At 50.1% G+C, this 24234-nt stretch overlaps 1 protein-coding gene across 2 annotated transcripts in view; it reads left to right on the top strand.

The window, feature by feature from the left end:
* The window catches only part of Gli2 (GLI-Kruppel family member GLI2), a 220345-nt gene that overhangs the window by 39707 nt on the left and 156404 nt on the right, over positions 1–24234 (top strand). For both annotated transcript variants that reach the window (NM_001081125.1, XM_030248278.1), the window contains exon 2: positions 12493–12659. In NM_001081125.1, coding sequence (NP_001074594.1) covers positions 12524–12659 — 136 coding nt within the window. In that variant the 5' untranslated portion in view covers positions 12493–12523. The remainder of the gene's footprint in view (positions 1–12492; positions 12660–24234) is intronic.

The raw sequence follows: 24234 nt of genomic DNA, 5'->3' as shown, positions 1-24234 counted from the left end.
GGCATGTTAGAGGCTTCAGAAGCCAGGCTGTTGAATCTCCAGTAGCCCAGGCTGGCTTCAAACTTACTTTGTAATTGAGGAGAGTCTTGATCAGTAGATCCTTCTGCCTCTACCTCCCCATGCTAGGATCACAGGCACAAGCCATCCTGTCTGGTTTATGCCGTGCTGGGGATTGGATTCAGGGCTTTGTGCACGCTAGGCCAGTGCTCTGTTAATGGAGCCACACCCCTAGCCCCTGATGCTCCCGAAGACTGTCTGAGCACTGCCAAGGCTGAACAGTGGGACTGTACCACCTGTGGTTTGCTCCTGGCTTCTCTGCTTCAGCCCTAGAAACCACAGGGGTTGAACCAAGAGGAAAAAAGTTCTCTGTGGAGAAAGAACTGGTGTGAATCAGTGTGCAACAGAAGCTGGGAAATGGCAGCCATTGCCAGTGGGGTCTGTGCCTAATGTGTCTTCATTTTCTCTGCCCTACAAGAGGACTCTCCTGGTTGGATAATGATCACAAGTGACATTCATAGTGGGCTTTGTCTACGAGGCATACTGTATCCATTGTTCAGGGTACTCTTTACAGAGGGAAGCTGAGGCACACCAATCCCTAGTTTGGGTTAGAGATGTAATAATAGCTTGGGCTGGGGATGTATTCAGAGTTGGTAGAGTGCTTGTCTATCATGCAGGAAGTCCTGGGTTTTATCCTCAGTATGGCATAAACTGGATGTGGCGATGCACACCTGTTATCATAGCACTTTTGATGTGGAGGCAGGAGGGTCAGAAGTCCAAGGTCTTTCTTGGCTATGTACGAGTTTGAGGACCCTTTCTCAAAGGGAGGTAGGGGAAAGGAAGAAAAACAACTTGCCTTAGAGCATACAGCAGATTCAAAAGAGGAGCACAGGTAGCCTTGATCAGGGAGCCTGGGCGTCTAAGCCTGGCTCCTCACTGGTGCCTGTTTGGACTATTTACCCTGGCTGGCCTACTTTCTTTTTCAAACCTAGGGAGGAGGAGGTTGGAACTGTCTCGGCACGCGCTCCAGTGTGCGTGTGCGTGCGCGTGCGCGTGCGTGTGCGTGTGCGTGTGCATGTGTGTGTGTGTGTGTGTGTATGTGCATGTACTCATTCATGTATGTGTATATGTGTCATTGGTGTTTATGTTTGTGTAACTGGGAAAGAAAGCAGCTTGCTCATCCTTCTGCATCGCAGACATCACTCATGGTGAAGGAATGTGAGTTTCCTGCAGGTTGGTTCTTGGTAAACATCCCTCATCTCTGTTTCCAGAAGGCATGGATCCTTCAGCTCTTACTTAACAGGTCTTTCTGGAAAGGAAAGCATAACGTGAGTACACAGAAACACACGCGCGCGCACAGAAACACACGCGCGCGAACGCGCGCGCGCGCGCGCGCGCACACACACACACACACACACACACACACACACACACTTTGTATTTTGATGCTAGAAAGTGACTCTGAGTACGTATGGAGGCCAGGAAGGTATGTGATGGCTGATCCTAGCGTGGGATGGCTCCTCTCTTTCTTCCTGGGGAGTACACAGCTACCTCCCAGAGGAAGTGCTAGCCTAGCACTGGCTAAGAAGCAGGAAAGAGAGAGGGAAAGATGGACAGTAATGAGAAAGAGACAGAGACAGGAAGAGACGAAGAGGAAGGGAAACACCAGCAGCAGTCTGTTTGGGGGACCCCTCCCTACTCACCCATAAAAACTTGCATGCCTTTAAAAACAAGCAAACAAACAAAATCCCCAGTAGTTCAGAGACTTAAATCTATTATCAGTGCCCCTTGCTAAGTGGCAAGACCAGGTCCAGGCCTCTCGGCCTGGCCCTGGGTAAGCTGTCCTTCACTGTCCCAGGAGTTGGACGCCCTTCCCCTGGTCCAGGCTTCTATTATCTTACCCTGTCCGTGAGCCATTTCGCTCCATCACATCTACTACCTTCTCAGGGTTTAGAAACTGCAGTCAGGAGTCTACTTGGCCAGCTAGAGGAAAATCAAGGTCTTGCACAGGTCTGTAAACTCCTAAAGAGCAGCCGTACAACAGTGCAAGTTCACATTGTGTAAACTACATGTTGAGTGCATTATTTCTGGTTTGATATTCTTCTACGGTCCCTAGGACCTTCAGCCAGAGTGTAGGCATGTACATGTACGACACATACAAGCAGGTTCCCATTGAGACCAGAAGAGGATGCTGGATTCCCCTGGTACAGGAGGTTGTAAGCCTCATGAAATGGATGCTGGGAACCGAACCCAGGTCCTCTGCAAGAAGTTGGGTACTCTTAAGGACTGGGCTGTCTCTCCAGCCCTGCTGTCCCTAATCACACCCCCTCCAGGGCCTTCAGAATCCAGTCTAGACTCTGGCTCTCTTCTCATAGCTCCCCAGTTTTCTCCTCTGGATCATGCAGGCCTCTTGTCATAGCATTGTTACAGCCGAGGACCAGGGTCCCAGGGTCATCTGATGGGCTTTTCTGGCTCTTGTGCCCCACAACAAAGAATTGGACCAGGAACACATGGGTAGTGGTAGAAATAGAGGTGATTTACTGGGAGAGAGAGCTCTTCCAGGCAAGGCAGTAGTCCAGGGAGCTATGAAAGGTTAGAGGCTTACTGGTGCCAGTCGTTATGGTGTGGATCTGTAAGGATCGCTTACACAGCCCTCACCTTCTCCTCAGCTTGTATACCATGCATGCTGTCTCTTGCTTACAGCCCTGGCTAATGGGGAGGAGGGTCTAGTCTTTTTCTGGGTCACTGATTTTTTTTCTTTTCTTTTCTTTTCTTTCTTTCTTTCTTTCTTTCTTTCTTTCTTTCCTTTCTTTCTTTTTTTTTACTGATATGAGTGTGTGTCAGAGACAGAGAGGTCATTTTCTGGTGTTACTATTACCTGAGACATCTCTATCTTGTGTGTGTGTGTTGTTTGTTTTGTTTTGTTTTGTTTTTGCCAGTCTCTCAGTGGCAGGGAACTTGATTTGGCTAGGCTGGCTGCCCAGTCCATCCCAGGCATTCTCGTGTACACCTCCAGGCCTGCCTGTCTTTACAGTAGGTTTTGGGACTTGAACTCACGTCCTCATGGTTGGAAAGCAAGAGCTTTACTAATTTGAGCCATCCCCCAGGGGAAGGGGCTTAAGGCCAGAGGATCAAGGCACCCAGAGGCACCAAGTGAGAATGCAGTGAAGATATGCAGCCTGGATAGGAGGTGACATGACCTGTACTTTTTTTCAAATTGGTGCCATGGTGGGATAGGTGTTCGGACAAGGGTTGTGAGCAAAGAGGCGAGAGTTCGTGCTTGGCTCTGCCTTTGTGGTTCTCAGTTGGCCTGACCTGCTCTTTCTTGACATTGTCTATTAAGGGCCTTTTCCTCCCAAGGCTTCTCTGCCTAGCCTTCAGCCTTCCTCCTCCAGATCAATACTGGCCTGCCGTTCTTTGCCTCCCCTCATGGAGGCAGGGGCTGAATGCCCTGACATAGCTGCAGGTGTTGCACAGTAGGATCCCGGAATCTTGTGTTATTCTGAGTCTTGAAGCAGATAGACCTTTCTTTCCTTACCCTCTTGTTTGGGCAGGTAGGTGCCAGGCTGCAACTGAGCTGTGGGCTGGAGTAGACATCGGAACTCCAGGCAGGAGCCTGGACGTGATGTGTGGATTTAGGGAGCGAGGGTTGAGAGGGAGGCCAGTGGGGTCCTGAACATAGAGGAAGCCTGGATTGGGCAGGGTCCAGGCTCACCTGGAACTGAATGGCAGGCTGGCCTGGGGTCATAGTCACAGCCTCCTGGAGGGAGAGCCTAGCCAGTGAGATCCTGCTAGTTTTATTATAATAAAAAGATACTCTTGGTGAAGGCAGTGCCCGTTCAGAGGCACACGCTGGTGGTGCCTGTGAGGTGTGGGGAGGCCTCCAGCTTGGCAAGTCAGAGCAGCAGCCGAATTTGGAGATGCCAGGGCCACACACGGACTGAGATTGGGTCTCTCTAGAGCCCTGAGGGGGGAGAGCCCCACCCTACACCTGCAGTCAGAGATCTCCCAGCCCTGCCCTCTTCCCTGTGACCTCAGGCCTAGAAGCCTCGATGGTGGGACCCTCCCTTTCACATAGAGTAGCTGGTTCACAACTCCGGTGGCTTGGATCCTGTCTGCACCCTGCCATGTGCCCAGTTCCTTTTTCCACCTAACTGTGGCCTCGTACATACTCCCTGGGGCTCCAGCCTGCTGGTCTCACATTGGGCCTAGGAGTTGGGAGTGGCACCCACCCTGTCAGTCTGGTTTGGGAGATGATGTGGCTGACAGCTGGCTATGCTGTAAATGAGAACTATCTGTGATAGTTCCTTTAGCATGAGCTACTGGGGAGAAGGGGGTGGGGGATAAGATTGGAGGCCATTGTCAACACCTGTCTCTAGGGTTGGAGGGAGAAGGACAAGAGGAATTGGGTCTAGGGATGGCTCCGTCCCAGGCAGCCTCAAATTTTGCCCAGCTGTGCAGTAGTATGCTACTGAGATGCTAGACAAAACACTTACTGGTGTAACAGCAGTGTGATTGTTACGGGGATAACAAACTGATTTTTTTAAAAAAAATTGGATTTGAGTCTGAAGGAAAGAACACATGTGTGGTACTGGAAACCTGGTCAGAAGCCTGTAAATTTGCCCTGGGTCTACACCTCCCCAAGCCCTGCAGCCTCTCGCCTCCACCCACTGTAAGAACCTGGGTCTTGTTCTGTGGTTTGAAATTTGCTCCTTAAGCGCACAGGGAGGCTTTGCTTGTCCCTGACTCTAAAGTGCCATCCTCAGTATGCGTTTCACTGGAGAGAATTGCTTTAATAGTTTAAAACCTCTTGGTTGGTTGGTTGGTTTGCTTGTTTTGGTTTTTTTTTTAAAAACAGGGTCTCTTCACATAGCCCTGGCTATCCTGGAAATCACTATATAGACCAGGCTGGCCCCTAGTTCCCAGAGATCTGCCTCTCAAGTGCTGAGATTAAAGATGTGTGCCACCATGCCCCGCAAGCTTCTTGCTTTTTAATTGATAAAGTCACTTTATTATACATCACAAGAACTACTGTGTGCCCCAGAACACAGTAGGTGCTCCGCAGATATGAAGTTTCTGCACTAAGCTCTTTGCATAGTGAAGTCTTACTTCATCACTATGTGAGTTAGGATTAAGGGAAGGTAAGCATTCTTTTTATTATTATTATTAATTTAATTCTTTTTTACTTATTCACTTTTTACATCCCACTCATTGCCCCCCTGCTCTTTTCAGGTCACCTCTTCCCACAATCCTTCCCTCATCCCCCCCTCCCTTTCTCCTCTGATTAGGTCCCCCACCCCCACTGGCTATCCCCCCCTACTCTGGCACTTCAAGTCTCCGCAAGGCTAGGTGCTTCCTCTCTCACTGAGGTCAGACAAGGCAGCCCAGCTAGAAGAACATATTTCACCTGCAGGCAGGCAACAGCTTTTGGGATTACCACCATTCCAATTGTTAGGGACCCACATGAAGACTTTATGTAAGCTGGTTTCCCCTTGTTAACCTAGTGTCAATAGCACTAGCCACAACAGGCATTACTAGTTAAATACTGCATCTTCCATGGCAGACATTGTAAGTTAATGATTACATCAACTTGTATAAGGCCTAGCATAATAGTTTGATGCTGCCCTCAACCCAGCACTCCTCAGAGGGTTGTCAGTGGGTCACAGAAGCTGAGACCTGCTGGCTGCTCTGTTCTTGTTAGAACTAAATCTTGAGGTGATACTAGGAGGAGAAAGGTGTGCTTGGTGAGTGCCCTGAGAACATTCCTGTGTTTAGTTACACTCTGTGTCAGTCATCAAATGTTGACTCAGCCTGTGCCCAGGCGGACAGAAAGAGTAACAGATAAACAAGCAGAGCAGGGGAGCCATCATTTTAGGGGTCATAGGAACAAGCCAGAAACCCTAGCCTAGCCTAGCCTGGCATCCTAGCCTAGCATCTTAGCCTGGCATCCTAGCCTGGCATCCTAGCATAGCATCCTAGCCTAGCATCCTAGCCTAGCATCCTAGCCTGGCATCCTAGCCTAGCATCCTAGCCTAGCATCTTAGCCTGGCATCCTAGCCTAGCCTGGCATCCTAGCCTAGCATCCTAGCCTGGCATCCTAGCCTGGCATCCTAGCCTAGCGTTCCAATAGAGGAACGAGCATGACCACTCACAATAGTGACAAGCTCAAGCTTAGGATGGGATGGGACAACGAGCTTGGTCTAAGTCTGGAAGTGGGGCCTTGGTGCTGCCAAGGGATGCAAACTCTGTTCTCAGAACGCACCGTGGTACTCTGATGGCCTTTGGTCCTTGCTGCTTAGCTTGTTCTCAGAGGAAGTAGCCTTGGTCTGTCCCTGGCATCTTTGCAGCCTATTCCCCTGCTAAGGACTGCCCTAAGGATTCTGTTTTCTCTTCCCAGGGCAGAGGCCAGCTTTGTTTTCCCTTCCAGCTTCAGAAATACACAATGCTGCGGTAGCCCATCAGCCCGTGTAGGTCTGGCAGGCAGGTAACACAGTGCATCCTTGTTTGCTTGCCAATGTGGCTTCATAGTGTGGTCCAGTCCTGCTGGAAGGGGTACCAGGGAGAGACTGTGGCCCTCTGGGCATCAAGCCCCTGGAGAGAAAGGGGACCTGACAGTGGGGTAGGGGTGGGAGGTTGGGACCTAGGAAGAGTCTATCTTATAAAATGCTGCTATACTGTGTTGTATTCTCAGGATCTAACAGGGGAGACTGAGGCTGGTCCATTGTCAGAAGGAGCCTCAGTAGAACTCTGCTATCCAGTCCCAGACAGCTGGGACTCTGCCTGCCCAGCTTGAGAGAAAGACTCTGCCCCTCTGTTTTACAGATGGGGAAACTGAGACGTGGGCTTTGTCCAAATGCATGCTCCATCTCTGGTGTCCACAGTCACTGTCCTTCCTGTAATGGTGTCACTTGCTTGCCTGGGCTTCTGGGACTGTGGATAAGGTCCCTTGGTGTAGGGTTCTGGGTCTTAAAGTCCACGGTGTTAGTGGGACAGAAAGTCTGAATGATCAGGTAAAGAAGCCAAGACAGGAAGTGGAATCAGCCTGTGTTTCCAGAGAATAGATCGGAGTACAAGACAGTGGGGGCTGGGATGCTTTCTGGAGCTTGAGCCAGAAGTCCTACCTGCGCCTTTAGGAAGAAGGAAGCCTTTCTGATACTCATCTCAGGAAGGAGGCCTACCCATCATGCCCTTGGGGCCCAACCCCTGCCCAGCCAGTCAGTGAATTAGGGTTAATTACCACTTTTCCTAACACCAGCTCTCTAGCTCAGGGGCCTTGCAAATCCCGGAGCTTTTGTACTTGGAGAAAGAAATTCAAGGGGCTAGAAAAGGGGCAGGTGCATTGCCTTGGGGCTGCTTTTTGCATGATGTGGCTGTGACCTGCTGCAATGGGTCATTTTGTAACCTGTAGGTTTCTGGGAGAAGCTTGAGCCGAGGGGACCAGAAGCCAGACTGGCCAAGGCGGGCTGTAGAAGTGACACCCAAGGGAGTCACAGGTCTGCTTATGCTTCTGAAATGTCTGTCTTCTCCAGAGCCCTGCTTGCTCTGACACTTTCAGCCTCGGCACTGTGTGATTATTTCCAACCTGCTCACTATGCTGCATTGCTAAGCCCCCTTCTACTCCAGCAACGTTCATGGATAATAAAATCAAGTAGGGATGGGCATGCGTGCACAAAGCCCTAGGGTGGATCCCCAGCACCGCACAGTGCTGAGGCGTGGTGCTGCCCTTGGGAGGTGAAGGAAGGAGGATTAGAAGTTCAAGATCATCCTGGGTTGCATAGTGACTTCCAGGCCAGCCTGAGCTACATGCAGAGATGTCCTGCTGATAAGATGGCTCATTAGAGAAAAGCACTTGCCACCAAGGCTGATGATCTGAGTTCAATTCCTGGAGCCTATAATGGTCAGAGAGAACTGACCCCATAAGTTGTCCTCGGACTTCCACAGATGTGCATGTGTGTGCACATACATTAAATAAATGCATGAAAAAAATGTCTGCAATCAAGGCAGGGTAGGTTTTCACTAGCTCTTGCTTGAAATATGTGCCTATCTGATCTGTATGTGTTTTTGCACATGCGTTGTGGATGCATGAGTGCATGTGCGTGTAATTCCTTCTGACAACATATATGTGACAGGTGTATGCAGTAGCACTGTTTGTGTTAAATGAGACCATGAGTGCATGAACATGTATGTATGTATGGCTGTGTACTTGCACACACAGACACCTTCGTACACTAAGAGTGCAGCGTATGTTCCATTTGCTGTGCCCATGCATTCCCATGTGCTCATGTATGTAAGACGGGACAGGCATGCTGCCTGGCTGAGATCAGAAAGGATGCGAGTGTGCCAGGGCCTGTGGTAGGTGGCTATGTTGGCTGGGAGGCCAGCTCCTGCCTCCCTCCTGGAGGTTGATTTCACCCCAGGAAGTGCTTATGTGTGTGACTCACTCACAAAGGAGTTCAAAGCAGCCAGGTGGTGGTGGGTCTCCAGGAGTTCAGAGTTCCTCATTCTGAGTATCAGTGTATTCACGCCACTCCTGGAAGGCTCCTTACCCTGGCCTGTGCTGTGGACCCCGTAACACCTGCTGTGATTATCATTCACCGTCATGCTGAAATGATAGAAATAGAAAGTGTGGCTCACAAAAGACCCCACTTTCCATCAAGTGCAACGGCTGTACAGGCACCATGCTTATGATAGGGTAACACTTGGGCTTTCTCACTGCAGGCCAAGTGCAGGGTCGGAGGTAGGAAGCCACCATGCGCAGAGCTGGTATTCAGTGCCATGGAGGATGAGGGTCCCGAGTATCAAACTCAGGTCCTCGGGCTTCATGGCGAAGGCTTTCCCCACAGATTCACTCCCCCCCCCCCCCCCCCGGCTCTAGTGAAATATTTAGTCCATAAAGTCTTGTTTTAAGCGTTGCTTAGAAATTACTTGGAGACAAACAACAGGGAGCGATAGACACTTCCCTCGCCGTCCTGTGCATGCTCGCAGGACACAACTGTTGAAGAGCTTTCTCGTTCTGATCTGTATGAAACAGGATCTTTGCATATGCCCCAGGCTGACTGTGAATGCTTGGACCTCTTAACTTCCAAGCTTTGGTTCCATGCCTAGGTTTATAGACATGTTCTGCTAAGTCCTGAACTCATGAAGTGTCTTTAAAATGCGGAGAGCTGGGGAGATGGCTTAGTTGGCAAACTGCTTGCCACACAAATGTGAGGGTCTCGGTTTGGATTTGGTTTGCCTGAAACCAGGCAGGGGATCCCTGGCGCTTACACACCAACAGTCAGTTTATCCAAATCTATGAGCCCCAGGTTCACCAAGAGACCCTACTTCAAAGTCATCATCTTTATCAAACCATAGAGTGACTGAAGGGATCAATGTTGACATAGGGCCTCCACATGCTTTGCCCTCCCCCAATACCTGTGAATACACACCAACACATGCACAGTGCTTTCTTTGCACATTTTGTGGGTTCTCCAGCCATATGTCTGGATGAGAGGTCTCATGGAAAAGCCCCAGAGGGCCTGAGACCTGGGGAAAATCTCTAATGGAAAGGGGCTCCTCCCCAGGGCAGGCCCAGGCTCCCCTTGGTGTAGCAGATTCCTGTGGAATGTGCGGGCATTTCCAGAGCTGTAAAAGAAAGTGGGGTGTTGACTCTCCTCCCCTGGAGTGTCCTGGGGCTCTCAGACCCTTCTTTGAAGAAGCTTTTGTGTTGCCTGTGGGAATCAACCCACATAGACACTCACTCACCCAGCCAGTACCCATGAAGCCGTGCACAGACCCCTCCCTGCTGTCCCCAGGTGGTGGGGGATGGGGTCCGCACAAGGACGCAGGTACAGTGGTGACTGGCTGTCCCCAGGAGTGAATGTATCTGCTTGGGACCCAGGGTGCTTGGTGTTTACCCAGAAATTGAGCTAATCCCACTAATTCCTGTGAATTATGAAGACTCTTGGCTCTGTCTCCTGCCTTCCTCTCCTGTGGCAGAGGTAAGGGGGGAGGGGGAGCGTGGTGGCACTGACTTGCACAGTGGGGAGGGGTGCCCCCTGAATCCCTGGTGCTTCTGTGTGCAGCTGTTCCTTTTTACTCAGAATCTGCTGCCACAGCCTGAGTGCTGAGGCTCCTGACAATTTTGTGCTCAAGCCCTCAGGATGCTCTTCATTGGGTGGCTGTTCCCCCCAGGGCTTCTAAGTAACATGTCAGTAGACTACCAAACTGTTCACCTTGCTCTGCTGCCTCTGTGGGAAGTGGCCTCCGGCAGCTCATTCCCAGCAGAATCCTGAGGTCATCAGTGAATTGGGGGTTACCAGGTTGCTGCCACTTGTTAGGGTAGGACAGAGGGGGATGAGCTGCCACTGCCAAGTCAGTGCCTGGGAGTAAGGGAACAAAAGAGGTTCATTTCTCACTGCTCTCTTCTACCCCCTCCTCCCTACTCTTTAGACCTCCAGACCCTTGTCAACAGGAGCCTGGTCCTCCTGCCAGGAAGATAAGGGATGCACAGGGAGCCAGCCTCTCCCTCTGCTAGAGGCTTAAGTGGACCAGGACCCAGCAGGAGGAGCTCCAGATGATTCAGTGGTTTAAGAATGTTTGCTGCTCTGCTGTTCTTTCAAAGGAGTTCAGTTCCCAGCCACTGTGGCTATGTGGGCAGCCTGTAACTCCAGCTCCACGGGGTCTTACACCTCTGGCCTCTGAGGACACCTACACTCATTCTATGCAGACACCTGTGCATAAGCATAATTTAACATATTCAAAGTAAAGAGCTAAAAAGGACCCAGCAGGACACTAGAGGAGCTCTAGCCTGGGGAGAGGAGCAGGCCAGTTGCATTTGTTTGTTTATTGATAGGGTCTCTCTGTGTAGGGAGTATACCAATTACATCTATCTATCTGTCTGTCTGTCTGTCTGTCTGTCTGTCTATCTGTCATCTATCTGTCTGTCTATCTATCTACCTATCTAGAGACAGGGCCTCTCTGTGTAGTCGCCCTGGACCTTAACTATGTAGATTGTGGCCTCAGATTCACAGAGACCGCCCTGCCTCTGCCTCCCGAGGGTTGGGGTTAAAGACAGGTGCCACCATTCCAGATAATTCTACTGGTTAATCTTGATCAAAAACCCAGTGGGATTTAAAATCACCTAGGAGACAATGGGCATAGCTGTGAGAACATGCTGGTGTGGAGTGTCAGGTAGACTCATAATCTGGCAGATGTAGGGTTCCAACCGTGGACTGTCCAGAGCAGGGGACTTCCTGGGGAAGGTGGCATCTTAATGGGGTTTTTCAGGCAAAGGTGAAGTGTATTCTTGGAGAGGCACCACTGGCTGCTGGGCTACTTGCTTCTGGTGCAGCCATGACAGTCACAGCCCTAATAAGAGCAGCTGATAGGGTGATGCCAGGCTAAGGGACAGTGTAAGAAAAGGAGGCTTTAGCAGGTGGCTGGTGACTATTCTCATGACAGAACCCCATAGTAGCAGATGCTATCATCATTATTATTATTATTATTATTATTATTATTATTATTATTATATGCACGTGGCTTGCATGTAGTGACATGCACGTGCTGTCTGACTCCCTGAAGTCAGTTCTCTCCTCCCACCTTTATAGGGGGTTTCTTTGAATAAACTCAAGCTGTCACCCTGGTGCAGCAAGATACCTTTACCTGCTGAGCCATACCGCTGGATCTAAAGCGACAGATTTTAAAGATAGCTTAAACCAGGCTTACTGCTATATACTTACAATACAAGCATTGAGGAGTCGGAGATAGGAGACTCAGGGGCTCAGGGGCTCAGGGGCTCAAGGTCATCCTTGGATGAGCTTTAGGCTAGCCTGGGCTATGTGAGCCCTGATAGCCGCCGTGCTTGTGGTGACCCTCAACCATAAAATTGTTTTCATTGCTACTTCACAACTGTAATTTTGCTACTGTTGTGAATTGTAATGTAAATATGCTTTCAAATGGTCTTAGGTGACCTGTGAAAGTGTCCTTCCACCCCCAAAGGGGTCCACAAAACGATGACAGTTAGTGATATGAATATTGACTGACTGACTGAATGAATGAATGAATGAATGAACATCCACATGAGTCAGCCAATGAAGGAAGCGCAGAGGCAAAGTGGTTTGGGAAAGCATTCTTGGAGAAGTCTGTTGTATTTCTGTTTTTTTCCTAGACTTCGGGCTCTCTGTTCGGTTTTGTTTCTCCGGGTCAGGTGGTTCTCTGCTCCTGTATGTTTTCATCATTAAGAACTTGTTGCTGTTTTGTTTTGTTTTTTAAATTCAGGTTAAACAATAAACAAACTAAAATGTTCAGTTCCTGTCCTTATGGCCATTCAGCAAGCAGACCCGTCGTTTCTCAGGATGACTATGTCAAAATTATCTAGGCCTTCCCTCCTGGGGTCAGAAGACTGAGTGTGAACTTTGGTGCTGTAGGCCCCGTGTGGTGTGGACCTGGGTTGGTATTTCCTAGATGGGTTCGGGGTGCAATGTCGTGGCTGAATGTCTGTGTCCTTTCCTCCAGGGTCCGCCACCAAAGAGTATGAGCCTCTGAGATGGAGACTTCTGCCCCAGCCCCTGCACTGGAGAAGAAAGAAGCCAAGAGTGGTCTCTTGGAGGACAGCAGCTTCCCCGACCCAGGGAAAAAGGCCTGTCCTCTGGCGGTGGCCGCAGCTGTAGCCGCCCACGGAGGTACACTTTCTGTTTTGCACGCCCAGAGAGCGGCAGGGGTGTTTTTCACGAGGTCATTAGGATTTAATGAGTGCGCTGGCCCCTGTCATCTGGGAGGCACGCTGGGTTTATGGAGGGCAGTGCCTCTGCCCTAGGAATCCCAGTCCCCAAGAAGGTGGCTTGCAGCTTTCTTTGGAGAGCTGGCTCTCCCAGTCTGGTGGCTGAGGCTTGAGCAGGGAGTGGGGGGTGGGGGAGGAGAGTCTTACTGGGCAGCTGCCTGGCCACCCTGGGGTGTGTTCAGCTGGCACCAGGAAGATGAATCCTGAGAGCTTCTTGCCTCTTGCCCGCTGCGGACTATTTCAGAAAGCAATCGTCTGCCAATGCCTGCTGGCTGTAATTAGAGGGTCAGGTATGGAATTTACTATCTTAGGTGGATTTCTGGCCAACTTAATTACAACAGAAGGGACTCCACGAGCCACAGTCTCTCATTTCACTGTCCCTAAGAGAGATGTTCTCCAGTTTCCACGGTCCGTGCCAGCATCCTAGTTGGATAGTTTGGCGGGAAGGTGAGACCTCCCTTGTCACTGGGCTGTCCATCTGGAGGCCACACAGCTATTCTGTCTCAGAGCAAAGAAACAGATTTATTTTCTACCCCTTTTAATTCAAACACATTTAGTTGTGCTCTGATGCTTTCTTGTCCAGGCCAAATACCCGAGGGGCCATGCACAAGGGAAGGGCTCAGTTTGTTTCTTTCCACCCCTGAGCGAGGCTGTGTATATGGTCTGTGGTCTGTGCTTGGAGTAGCATCAGGGGTTTGAACTCGTGACATGGAGCCACCCTTGAGTCACACAGGTTGTTGACACTGCATTGGTTTTCTTCTCTCCCCACGATTCTAAGTTGAAGGTAATTGTCAAGTCACAAGTGGGAGATGCGAGTGAGGTCAGCCTTGAGCACCTCTGGGGACAGGCTCTGAGTTTGTGGGCCTGGTGTGGAGGCTTAACTCTTAGGTCTAGAAAGAGGAGCCATAGCCCAATAGGTCATCCAGCCAGGGAGGCATAAATGGAGGCACAGCACAGTGGAGTGAATTCCTGGGCAGTGGTGGTCCTTAGATTCCCCCCTGCCCCATTCTCTGAGGCTGAGAGAGTTCCCAGGAGCTCTCTTCCACCTGTCCTGAGGGAAACGCCCTGATTTGGCCTTCCTCTCTCAAACAAACAGAGCCATTCCCTGCCCTGTCACAACAACAGAGAGTAGACTTAGGCAGTAATTAGACAGTAATTAGGACATAATTGAGGGGAGAGGGGCCCTGTGGCATCAGACCAGTTGTCACTGTTGAGGCCAGTGACAGCAAATGCTTGAGGGGTTATCTACTGGGAAAGGGGGCAAAGCGTGGAGCACAGCCACTGCAGAGGAGCACCAGCCCCACATGTTATGTGGAGCACAGCCACTGCAGAGGAGCACCAGCCCCACATGTTGTGTGGAGCACAGCCACTGCAGAGGAGCACCAGCCCCACATGTTGTGTGGAGCACAGCCACTGCAGAGGAGCACCAGCCCCACATGTTGTGTGGAGCACAGCCACTGTAGAGGAGCACCAGCCCCACATGTTCTGTGGAGCACAGCCACTGCAGAGGAGCACCAGCCCCACATGTTCTGTGGAGCACAGCCACTGCAGAGGAGCACCAGCCCCACACGTTGCCCACTCCGTGCTCTCTCAGGTGCCCTTCGTTAGGGAGTTTGGCTGATGAGGGTTTCACAAATCAGACATTTGTCACATAAGCAGGTAGTTTATGGCCTGTGGAAGTCTCAGGCCAGGCGCATGCACTCAGGAGCCAGGGGGACCCAGGAATGTCTTCCACTGAAATGTGCTCCTGTGGGGCTGGTAAGCTCCCTAAACAGCTAATCTGGAAGGGTGTCCAGGAGTCTGGGAAGAGTGGCTATGCCTGTGTTAAAGGGGACACATGTGATCTGTCTCTACTGAAGATGGGCTAAAGGGCAGGGGCAAGGAAGCCCAGTGGTGCAACCCAAAGGATATTGCTGGGACTTGACTTCTATGTTAGCTGCGGTCCTTAAGATCTTAAAACCAAGTTGGCACGATGCCTCTCCAGGTGGAGGTGCTTGCTGCTAACTCAGATTCCATCACTGGGAGCCATGTGATGTGGTGGAAAATGAGAACCAGCCCCTGCAGGTAGCCATCTGACTCTCATACATGCATGCATGTGTCCCCTTAAATAAGTGTAATTCAAACTTAAGAAAATATTTTAAGATGCCACTCCTGCTTAAACTCTCCGTGGCAGAGCAAAGGTTCCACGAAAAACACCTCTTGTACTCAGACCCCCAATGCCCCAGACCAGTGGTTCTCAATCTGTAGGTCATGGCCCTTTGCCGGGGCAGGGGGGCGGCGTTGAATAACCCTTCCACAGGGTCACATATCAGATATCCCACATATCAGTTATTTACATTATAATTCATAACAGTAGCAAAATTACAGTTATGAAATAGCAATAAAAATAATTTTATGGTGGGGGGATGTCACAGCACTGGGAAGGTTGAGAGCCACTGCTCTGTAGCGTCAGATATGGGCTAACTAACTTCCCAGGAGTGTGCTCTATGTGAGGAGATGAATGTAAGAAGCAGGAGCCAGTCATTGGAAGCTGCCATGGGCTTCCTTGGTGTAAAGATCTCTGGGATCATCTCTAGGCCTGGTCGAGGTTCAGCATGGGGGCCCAGCAGGAGGGTGGAAAGGATATCTTCAAACATAAGCAGTGAAGGGAGACATGTATGATCAATAAAGAGTCCAGCCACAGAGGCTGGCTGCTGGGAACCAGCCACATTTGCTTAGCCTCTGAGGCATTTCGCTCTTGCGGCTCTCAGCTTGCAACCATATGTGCGTATCTGTCGTGAGAATGCATGGGACACAGAGGCCTGGCGGATGGAAAATGCTGCAGGTGTGGGTGGTGCTGGAGCCCATATGTGGACTGAAGAAGTGTGTGCTATGTGTCTGTAGGGCTTCAGGTACATGATGAGCTGCAGGTATATGTGGGGCCACAGGTGTGTGCTGGACTGCGGGTGTATGTAGGGCGGTGCAGGAATATGCTAGAAAGTGTGTGTGTGTGTGTGTGTGTGCGTGTGCTTACCTGCAGGTGCATGCCGGGCTACAGGTGTCTGACTGTTAGTGTGTGGACTGCAGGTGTGGGCTAGGCTGCAGGTGTAGGGATGTAGCTGCAGATGCATGCTAGGCTTCAGGTTAGAGGCCTGCAGGTGCAGTACATCCAGGGAGGCCTACACTAATCACTGAAGGCCCCCTTTGCAAAGTTGTTTCTAGATATCCTGATATGAGACAGCTAGGGCAGGAGAGTTGCAGAGCTGATTCCCAGAGCTAGACAGTCAGGTAATCGCTTATTCCTTCAGAGCATGAGACATGGTTCACATGGTCTGTGCCAGGACCTGTAGTCATCTGGCAGGAAGAGGTGGTTTACATGGGCCTGGGATGTCCTGCCTTATACACATCTGTGGAGGGCTGGGGTAGTGGGTCTTGCCTGCTCATGGCAGGGGGCACAATGGCAAGATAGGGGCAGTTATGACCAAAAGACTTAGTCCTACATCCTGTCAATGACTGTGTTGCTGGGTGCATCTTGGATTCTGGATGATGTCACACGTGGCAGGCTCTAAATTCAATCTCATTATCAGAAAAAAAAATTCCATACATGTTCAGAACACTCAACTCTCCAAATATTTTGTGTCTTTGGTAAATTATATCTGCCAGGCAGAGAGCCCTCATATACAGAGAGCTGAACTCTTGTTTGCTTCTAGATCATTGCTTTAGATTGCTTGGGTATGACTAGAGCCATAATTTTGCCCATACTATAATCTGAGTGTCAGCCTTGGAAAGGCCTCCTGTGTGTCCGTCCCCGGGTCTCATCATCCTCCTCTGCCCCAAGGCTGGCAGCTCTTGATCTCTTGCAGAGGGCTGGATGCATGGGGTCTCTTGTTTGCTTCTAAAGGAGTCCACAAGGCTAAGGGCTGGGGGTCCTAAAGTATGTGTCAGAGCACCTTCTCGGGGCTGGGGAGAAGGCTCCGTTGGTAAAATGCACGAGCCTGAAAATCTGAGTTCCATCCCGTGTGAAAAAGCTGGGTGTCCTGGTGCCTGCTTGTAATCCCATAGCTAGAGATGGGACAGCTGGAGCCCTGGAGCTTGATGCCAGACAGCATCATCAGTGAGCTCCAGGTAAAAGAGAGAGACCATGTCTCATGAGAATAATCAACGAAGCACCTGGGAATAGCCTCTGATGCTGACTTTTCACCTCTGAGTATGTGCGCGCACATACACACACACACACACACACACACACACACACACACACACACACACACACACAGTGGGAAAAGAGAGAGGGGAGAGAGAGGGAGAGGGGAAGAGAGGGAGAGAGAGAGGCATGTGTGTAGGTATGCACACAAACGTTTCCAGACTGGGCAGAGCAGGGCCTGGTGGGTTAGGTGGGCGAGTTGCACAGCAGACAAGCTAACGAAGCCTGGCTTCAGGATCAAGCAGGAAGCTTCCCAAAAGCCCAAGCAGAAGCCTGGGTGGCTCTTTCACAGCCTCTTCGGCTGTTGAGCTAACACTCTGGAGGCCATAAATCTTTAAAAATACATTTTGGCCCAGGGTCCCCCCACCCTCTAATTTTTAAAATGGTGTAATTTGCAAAGCAATTTAAGTCAGATGTTTCTCAGTGCTTTCCACTGAGTCTGTCCAAATGCTGTTGTATTTTCCTGTCTGCCACGGGTTCTTTTCCAAAAATATTTCTGAGCTGTCTCATGTGCTTCCATGGGTACCAGACCATTCTAGAAGCCTTGGGGACAGCCTTGAAACTTAGAGCTGGGGTTGAGTCTCATGGGCTGGAATCAAGCACCGAGTCCCATTTCAGGACCTGGAGGTCCAATGCCCAACTCTTGACAGTGATGTTCTCTCTGTGAGACAAAGCCAGGTGGCTAGCCGTCATGGTCCTTCCTCTCCCGTAGCATCAGCACCCCCTTAAGAGCTGGAAGTGAACGGAACTGTTAGCCTCTTGCATGCTAAGTTATCAGTCTACACTGAGCTGTTTCTAAGAGACTTAAAATCAGGAGTTCAGTTTAAACAAAGCATCTGGAGATCTCTGATACAACGTCTCTTCTCCCTCCCTGCATCCTTGTCTGTTTCTCTCAGGTTCATTCATTCATTTTCTCTCTCTCCCTCTCTCTCCCTCTCTCTCTCTCTCTCTCTCTCTCTCTTTCTCTCGCTCTCTCGCTCTCTCTCGCTCTCTCTCGCTCTCTCTCGCTCTCGCTCTCACTCTTCCTCCCTCCCAGTGCCCTCCCCCTCCCTCCTCTCTTCCCCCTTCCTGTCTATCTCCCTTTTTCTTTTCTCTCTTCCCTCTCTTCTCCCTCCTGTTGAGCTTGGAACCCAAGGGCTCTTGTTTTAGGCTTTCCTAGTGTCATGGAGCCACACCCCAGCCCTGAGACTCTCTTATGCCTGTGCCTCTTACACTCTGGCTTCCTGGGGGGAAGGGGAGTCCTTCCTTTATGCTAGGCAGTGGCTGTTCCCAAGCAGCTGCCAGTGGCTCTCACCTGTCCCATGGTGCTTCATTGGCACTGGCAACAGTGCACAGACAGTAGAGTTGGGCTCTCTGAACTAGTAGTTTATGCCCCCTTGATCTCAGGAAGCCTGTGCCTCAGTTTTCTCATCTGTAAAATGGATGCAATAATGGTAGATGTTCTGCAGTGCTGTTGAATGCTATCTGAGTTAGACACAGGGCATGCTTAGCACAGAGGGGCACAGTCAGTTTGTATGGGTCACAGGGGATGTTTTTCCTATTTATTATTACTGTTTTTGTTAGAGTTCTTTCCTCAATGTTTGATGAGTCAGCCTGACCTAGACAATGTCCCTTCCATTGGCCACTCTTGCCTACAGCCTCCTGTCCCCCAGAGGCATAGCAGCTTCTACAGGAAGCCTTGCTTTCTGATATTCTTATTCTCCAGGGCAGCATGGACAGACCCCTGTCCTGATGTGCTGGGCTGTCCTAAGCAGGCCCCTTGCTTCTGACTCAGTCATCGCCCCTGTACACTGAAGAGTGCAGCCAGACCAAGGTCACCCAAGATTGAAAGTGGAGCTCCAGGTCAGGGCTTCATAATCGATTCCAGTAGACCTTTCTAGTTTCTCAGTGTAGTTGCCCAAAAGGGAGAACAGCTGGGGATGTAGCTGATCAGCCGACTGCTTCCTAACATGCCAGAAGTCTTGGGTCCTGCTCCCAGCACTGCAGAAACCTAACCTGGTAGCCCATGTGTGTAAGCCCAGCACTCCAGAGGTGGAGTCAGGACAGTGAGAAGTTCAAGATCACAGCCAGTTTGAGGCCAGCCTGGGCTACGTGAGTCTTGAGAGGATCAGGCTAGCTTCATATGGCCAGGAAAAAGATTCTGTGCCACCTTCCCATTGTAACCCCCTTGTCTTATTCACTGGCCTGGTTGGCTTTCTGGAAAGCATCTTTGAAACAGTTTGGCTTGGAGTATGTGGATACATCTCTTCTGTGTTGGAATGCTGCATAATACTAGGAGACCTTCCCTCTAGTGTCTGTCCCTGTGTGTGTCTGTCTGTCTATCTGTCTATCTGTCTCTCTATCTATCTGTCCCTCTATCTATAGTCCAGGCTGGCCTCAAACACAATAGATTATGTAGCTGAGGATGGCCTTGAACTTCTAATCTTCCTACCTACCTCCCTAGTACCTGGATTACAGGAGTGTGCCTACTTTATGCTTGGCTCTTGTGGTGCTAGGGATGGAACCAAAGCTTGATGCAAAGGTAAGCACTCTATCCCCAGCCCACCAGGAAGAATATTTAAGCCACTCAGACCTACAGTCTCTCTCTCTGCATCTGCAGTGCTTCCATTTTACTACCTTGTCGTAGTCAGGGATCTGTGAGACATCCTTCCGCCCGTCTACTGCTCAGAGTCCCTCTGTCTGTCCTCTGTCTTTATGCCTTCCCCTTGCCTCTGGGACGCCTAGTGTCCTTACGGTGTTTTATCATTACTGTCCACCCCTGTCACCAGTACAACAACCATTCCTCCAACAATTGTCTGCCAAGCAACCCCATCACTTCAGGTGTGTGCCAAGAGGGCTGTAGTGGACAGCTGCTCCTGCTGGCCTGAGCTTCCAGGCTGTGACAGTCAGTTGATGCTGGTCCTGTCCTGTGCTATCCTACATCCCTCGGTCCCCAGGCCTTGTGGACAGCAGGGAACTTGCGCAGCATCCAGCCTTCCCTCCTTACCTGCCTTTCTCTGTGGGGCCACACACAGGCTGGGATGCACTCAGGTGTGACTAAGTGGGCAATTATTCTTACTTAAGCGATGTTCAGGATTGCTGCTGAAACTGCACAGAGGCTGTTTTATGGCCCAGCCACATGGAACAGCTTGTTCCCATCAGACTCTTTCCAGGGAGTGTAATGCTACTGTCCCTAGCAGCTTGGCTTGCCAGAAAACTGGAGATAGTGCCCCCCCCACCCCCACACACACAACCAGAGGTATTGCGAATGGGTTCTGAACGTTCTGGGGTATTGGGGTGCCCGATATGGGGAAGAGGTGATGGAGGTTCTTCCCTGTCCAAAGCAGTGTCTGTTGGTTAGGACAAGGCTGGTTTGGGGGTCACTTAGGCTGGGTTTCAAACAGACAGCCAACCCTATGGATGATATGATTTAGCCTATCCACACCTATCCATGAGCTTAATTAATTAATTTAGGAAACACAGCCAGTGTTAGTTACTACACTCACTGCTCCGCCAAGGTATCCGACCAAAGCAACTTAAGAAGGAAGAGTATTACAGTTTGAGAGGCTCCTGCAATCTTTTGGTTCCCTGGGCCTTGATGATGCTGAGTAGACACACATCCATCATCCTTCTGTCCGTCCTTCCTTCCCTCCTTCTTTCCTTCCTCCCTCCCACCCCCATTCTCTTCTGTCCTCCCTCCTCCTCCTCCTTTTTATCTTAGGGTTTCTGTTGCTGTGATGTAGAGAGAGCCAAGATTCTTGCTACTTCCTAACCTTAGTGTAAACACACAGCTGTTTGCTGGCTGAGTCACAGCATGCTCGCTGTGGTAAATGACCACAGACAACCCACAGCTCATAATCTATCACTGAGGGAAGTCAGGGCAGGAACTCAAGGCAGGACTCTGCAGGCAGGAACGGACACAGAAGCCGTGGAGAAATGTGGCTTACTGACTTGTTCCCTGTGGCTTTCTCAGCCTGCTTTCTTACCTCCCAAGACCACGTGTCTAGGAGGGACACCATCCACAGTGAGCCGAGCTCTCCCGTACATGAAAGTGCTGTCCAGCACTGTTTGTGGAGCCATGGTTCTCAACGTTTTCAATGCCATGACCCTGTAATACAGCTCCTCGTGTTGTGGTGACCCCCAACCATAAAATTATTTTCATTGCTACTTCAAAATTGTAATTTAGCTAATGTTGGGAGTTGTAATGCAAACACGTGTGTTTTCTGATAGTTTTAAGTGAAACCTGTGAAAGGTCCTTTGACCTGCCCCCCAAAGGGGTCTCAACTGACAGGCTGAGAACTGCTGCTCTAGAGCGTGTTCTTCATTAAGATACCCTCTTCTCAGATAGGTCTACGTTTGTTTCAAGTTGACAAAGCCAGCCAGCACAATTGACTCCTTATCAGCCCGACATACAAAATGTCACTTATTAAACCACAACCTTTTCTTTTTTGCTTAACCCCAAGTTCTCATTATTAATACACTATAACTTTTAAAATACCACAATTTTAAAAAAGATAATTTAAAAGCCCAAGTTTTCTTTAAAAATCAAACATCTCTTTAGAAGATCTCTCTACTGCAAATTAAAAAAATAAGTTATATACTTTCTAACCCCACGAGGGAAGGAGCCCCAGGCACAGTTACATTTAAATCAGAGCAACACCGAAGTCTGCATCAGAGCTCTGGGACCCACGATCTCTTGGACTCTTGAAGACCTCTCTGGCTCTGCCATCCACAGCACACATAACATGTCTCACAGGCTTAGGCCGCTCCACTCTACAGTGGTTATCCCATGGTACCCTCATCTCCAAGATGCTAGCTAGGTCTCCTTGGCTCTCTTCTGGAACTCTAAACCTCTAAACCAGGATGCCAAGCCTCAACTCCTCTCCATGACCCCTTCAATCCTGGGGTTTATCAACTTCAGCCGAAGTGGGACATTCGTCAATGGTCTCTCCTGGCCTCTCCCAGGGCCAAGTCTCAGCTGCTCTCCGTAACGCCTTAGTGCTTTCAAAAACCTGAGAACCCTGTAGAATCACACGGCAGAGGATTTGGCCTGAATGACTCTGGTCTCTTCATAATCACAGCTGACGCGTCAGCCCTAGCTGACCAGTATTTCCGCAGCAAAGCAAAGTTTTAATTTTAGTGGTTCTCATCCTTTGTTAATCACGGATGATTCTTGAGCCCCAGTTGACCAGGAACACAGATTATTAATTCAAAATATCAAAATAATAATCCAAAAAGAGTCTTTGAGGGACTGTCAAACTTCCTCCTGGACCATCACAAGCCCAGCCTCCTCCATTGCCTTCACTGCTTTCAGCTTTATCAAGTGTCCCCCACAGTTCGTTAAGCTCTGAACATCCAATGCCTTTTCTGCCCCCAAGGATCTCCCACAATCCTCCCCAAACAACATGGCATCAGGCCTGTCTCAGCATAACCCAGGAACCTGGTACCAATCTTGCTTTAGGGTTTCTGTTCCTGTGATAAAACACTGTGACTGAGGGAAGTCAGGGGAGGGACCTTGGCAGAGGCAGGGGCAGGGGCAGGGGCAGGGGCAGGGGCAGGGGCAGGGGCAGGGGCAGGGGCAGGGGCAGGGGCAGGGGCAGGGGCAGGGGCAGAGGCAGAGGCAGAAAGAGGCAGAGGCAGAAAGAGGCAGAGGCAGAAAGAGGCAGAGACAGAGGTAGAGGCAGAGGCAGAGGCAGAGGCAGAGGCAGAGGCAGAGGCAGAGGCAGAGGCAGAGGCAGAGGCAGAGGCAGAGGCAGAGGCAGAGGCAGAGGCAGAGGCAAAGTGGATCTCTGTGAGTTAGAGTCCAGCTTGGTCTACAAGGACAACCAGGACTGTATACTGAGGCCTTGTCACAGCCAAGCAAGCAAACAAACAAACATTTCCTCTTCGAAGAAATGTGTAGGTTTGAGTCAGGTTGACAAAAACCAGCCATCACAATACTCCTTCTCCTCTGCCCCCTTTGTCCAGTTTAAAATGCTTGGCAATTTCATAAGATATGCCTGTATATAATATATCTTGACTGTATCCACTTTCTCACCCCTCCCTCTCCCACTGAACCCCTTCTTTCCAGCAAGCTCCCCACTACTTGCATGTCTTTTTGCACGTTTGATTTGTTGAGTTAAGTTAGGGTCGCTTGCTGAACACGGGTGGGGTTAGTCACTGATGCACACATGCCTCCTCCCAGGCAGCCCCCACCTGCCAGTAGCTCCATTCTTGTATCTTACTGTGGATATTAAATGGACTTGGGAGTTGTGCATGTTTGAAGTCATTTCTGGTTACAGAATGAGTAAAAAAACCACAAAACCTCCCAAGATCAAACAGTTCAAACTGCTCATGATACAGATTTGGAAGCTGAGGTCCTGAGAACAGGCATGCTAGTGGCCACATGGTCATATCATTAGTCCTGGAAAAGGGCATACTAGAAAGTCTCATTGGGTTGGGGACAACTGTCCCTCAGCCTGGGACCCAAACCTCACTTCCCCAAATTGACAGTGTTTATGTGGTGAACAATTTTCTGACATTTGGTTCTGTCAGGACTAATTTTAGCATTTCTAAAGCTTGGTGGAAATACAGCCTCATTACTCCGGTGCCAGTGTGTAGTTTACTATTCGTATATTCTGAGGTTTATCATTTTAGTCATGTTTAACACGGCTGCACCAGGCATGCTCTATTAAATCCTGCTTCTTTTACATTCCTGTCCGGAATTATTTATTCGGAACAATTTCCACCCTATCAAAAGACACAGCTAATGCTGTGTTTTAATGTGTTATTTACACACAAAATAACCTATTTACAACTCAGTGTGCGCCAGAGGGAGAATGGATGGGCCCGTTCCCTGCATTCTGTTCTATCGGGCTTTAACAATCTGGAAAGCTAATAGAACCATTTATCATGGGTGGGGAGGGGTCGGATAATTTACTCTGTGCTTGTGGCCAGGTCCCACTGCCTCTGATCTGGGGAACATTTGGAGGATAATGAAGTCGAGCCTGGCATCTGAATGGGTGTAAGGGAGGCTTGTGTGAGTTTGTGGGGTATGGCCTGGATGTGGTGATGGGGTGACCCTGCTTCCACCCTCTAAGAGGTTTCCCATTGGAGGTGACTCCCAGGGCATGGTGATGAATCCCATATGGGGTGCCAGGGGTGGGGTCTCGACAGGAGGGGCAGTGTCTGGGCTGGGTGTCCCCAGCTGGAAAGAAAGAGGGGTGACGCCCCCCAGAGCAGCTTCTTGAGAGCTCATGGACTTGACAGTAACCAGTGGACTCACATAACTCCTTGGTCAGGGTGTGACCTAGAGAACAAGCCCTAAACAGAGTTA

Source organism: Mus musculus, chromosome 1 (genome assembly GCF_000001635.26).
Source record: "Mus musculus strain C57BL/6J chromosome 1, GRCm38.p6 C57BL/6J".
Classification (NCBI taxonomy): Eukaryota; Metazoa; Chordata; class Mammalia; order Rodentia; family Muridae; genus Mus; species Mus musculus.
This window is presented reverse-complemented; position numbering and strand designations above follow the sequence as displayed.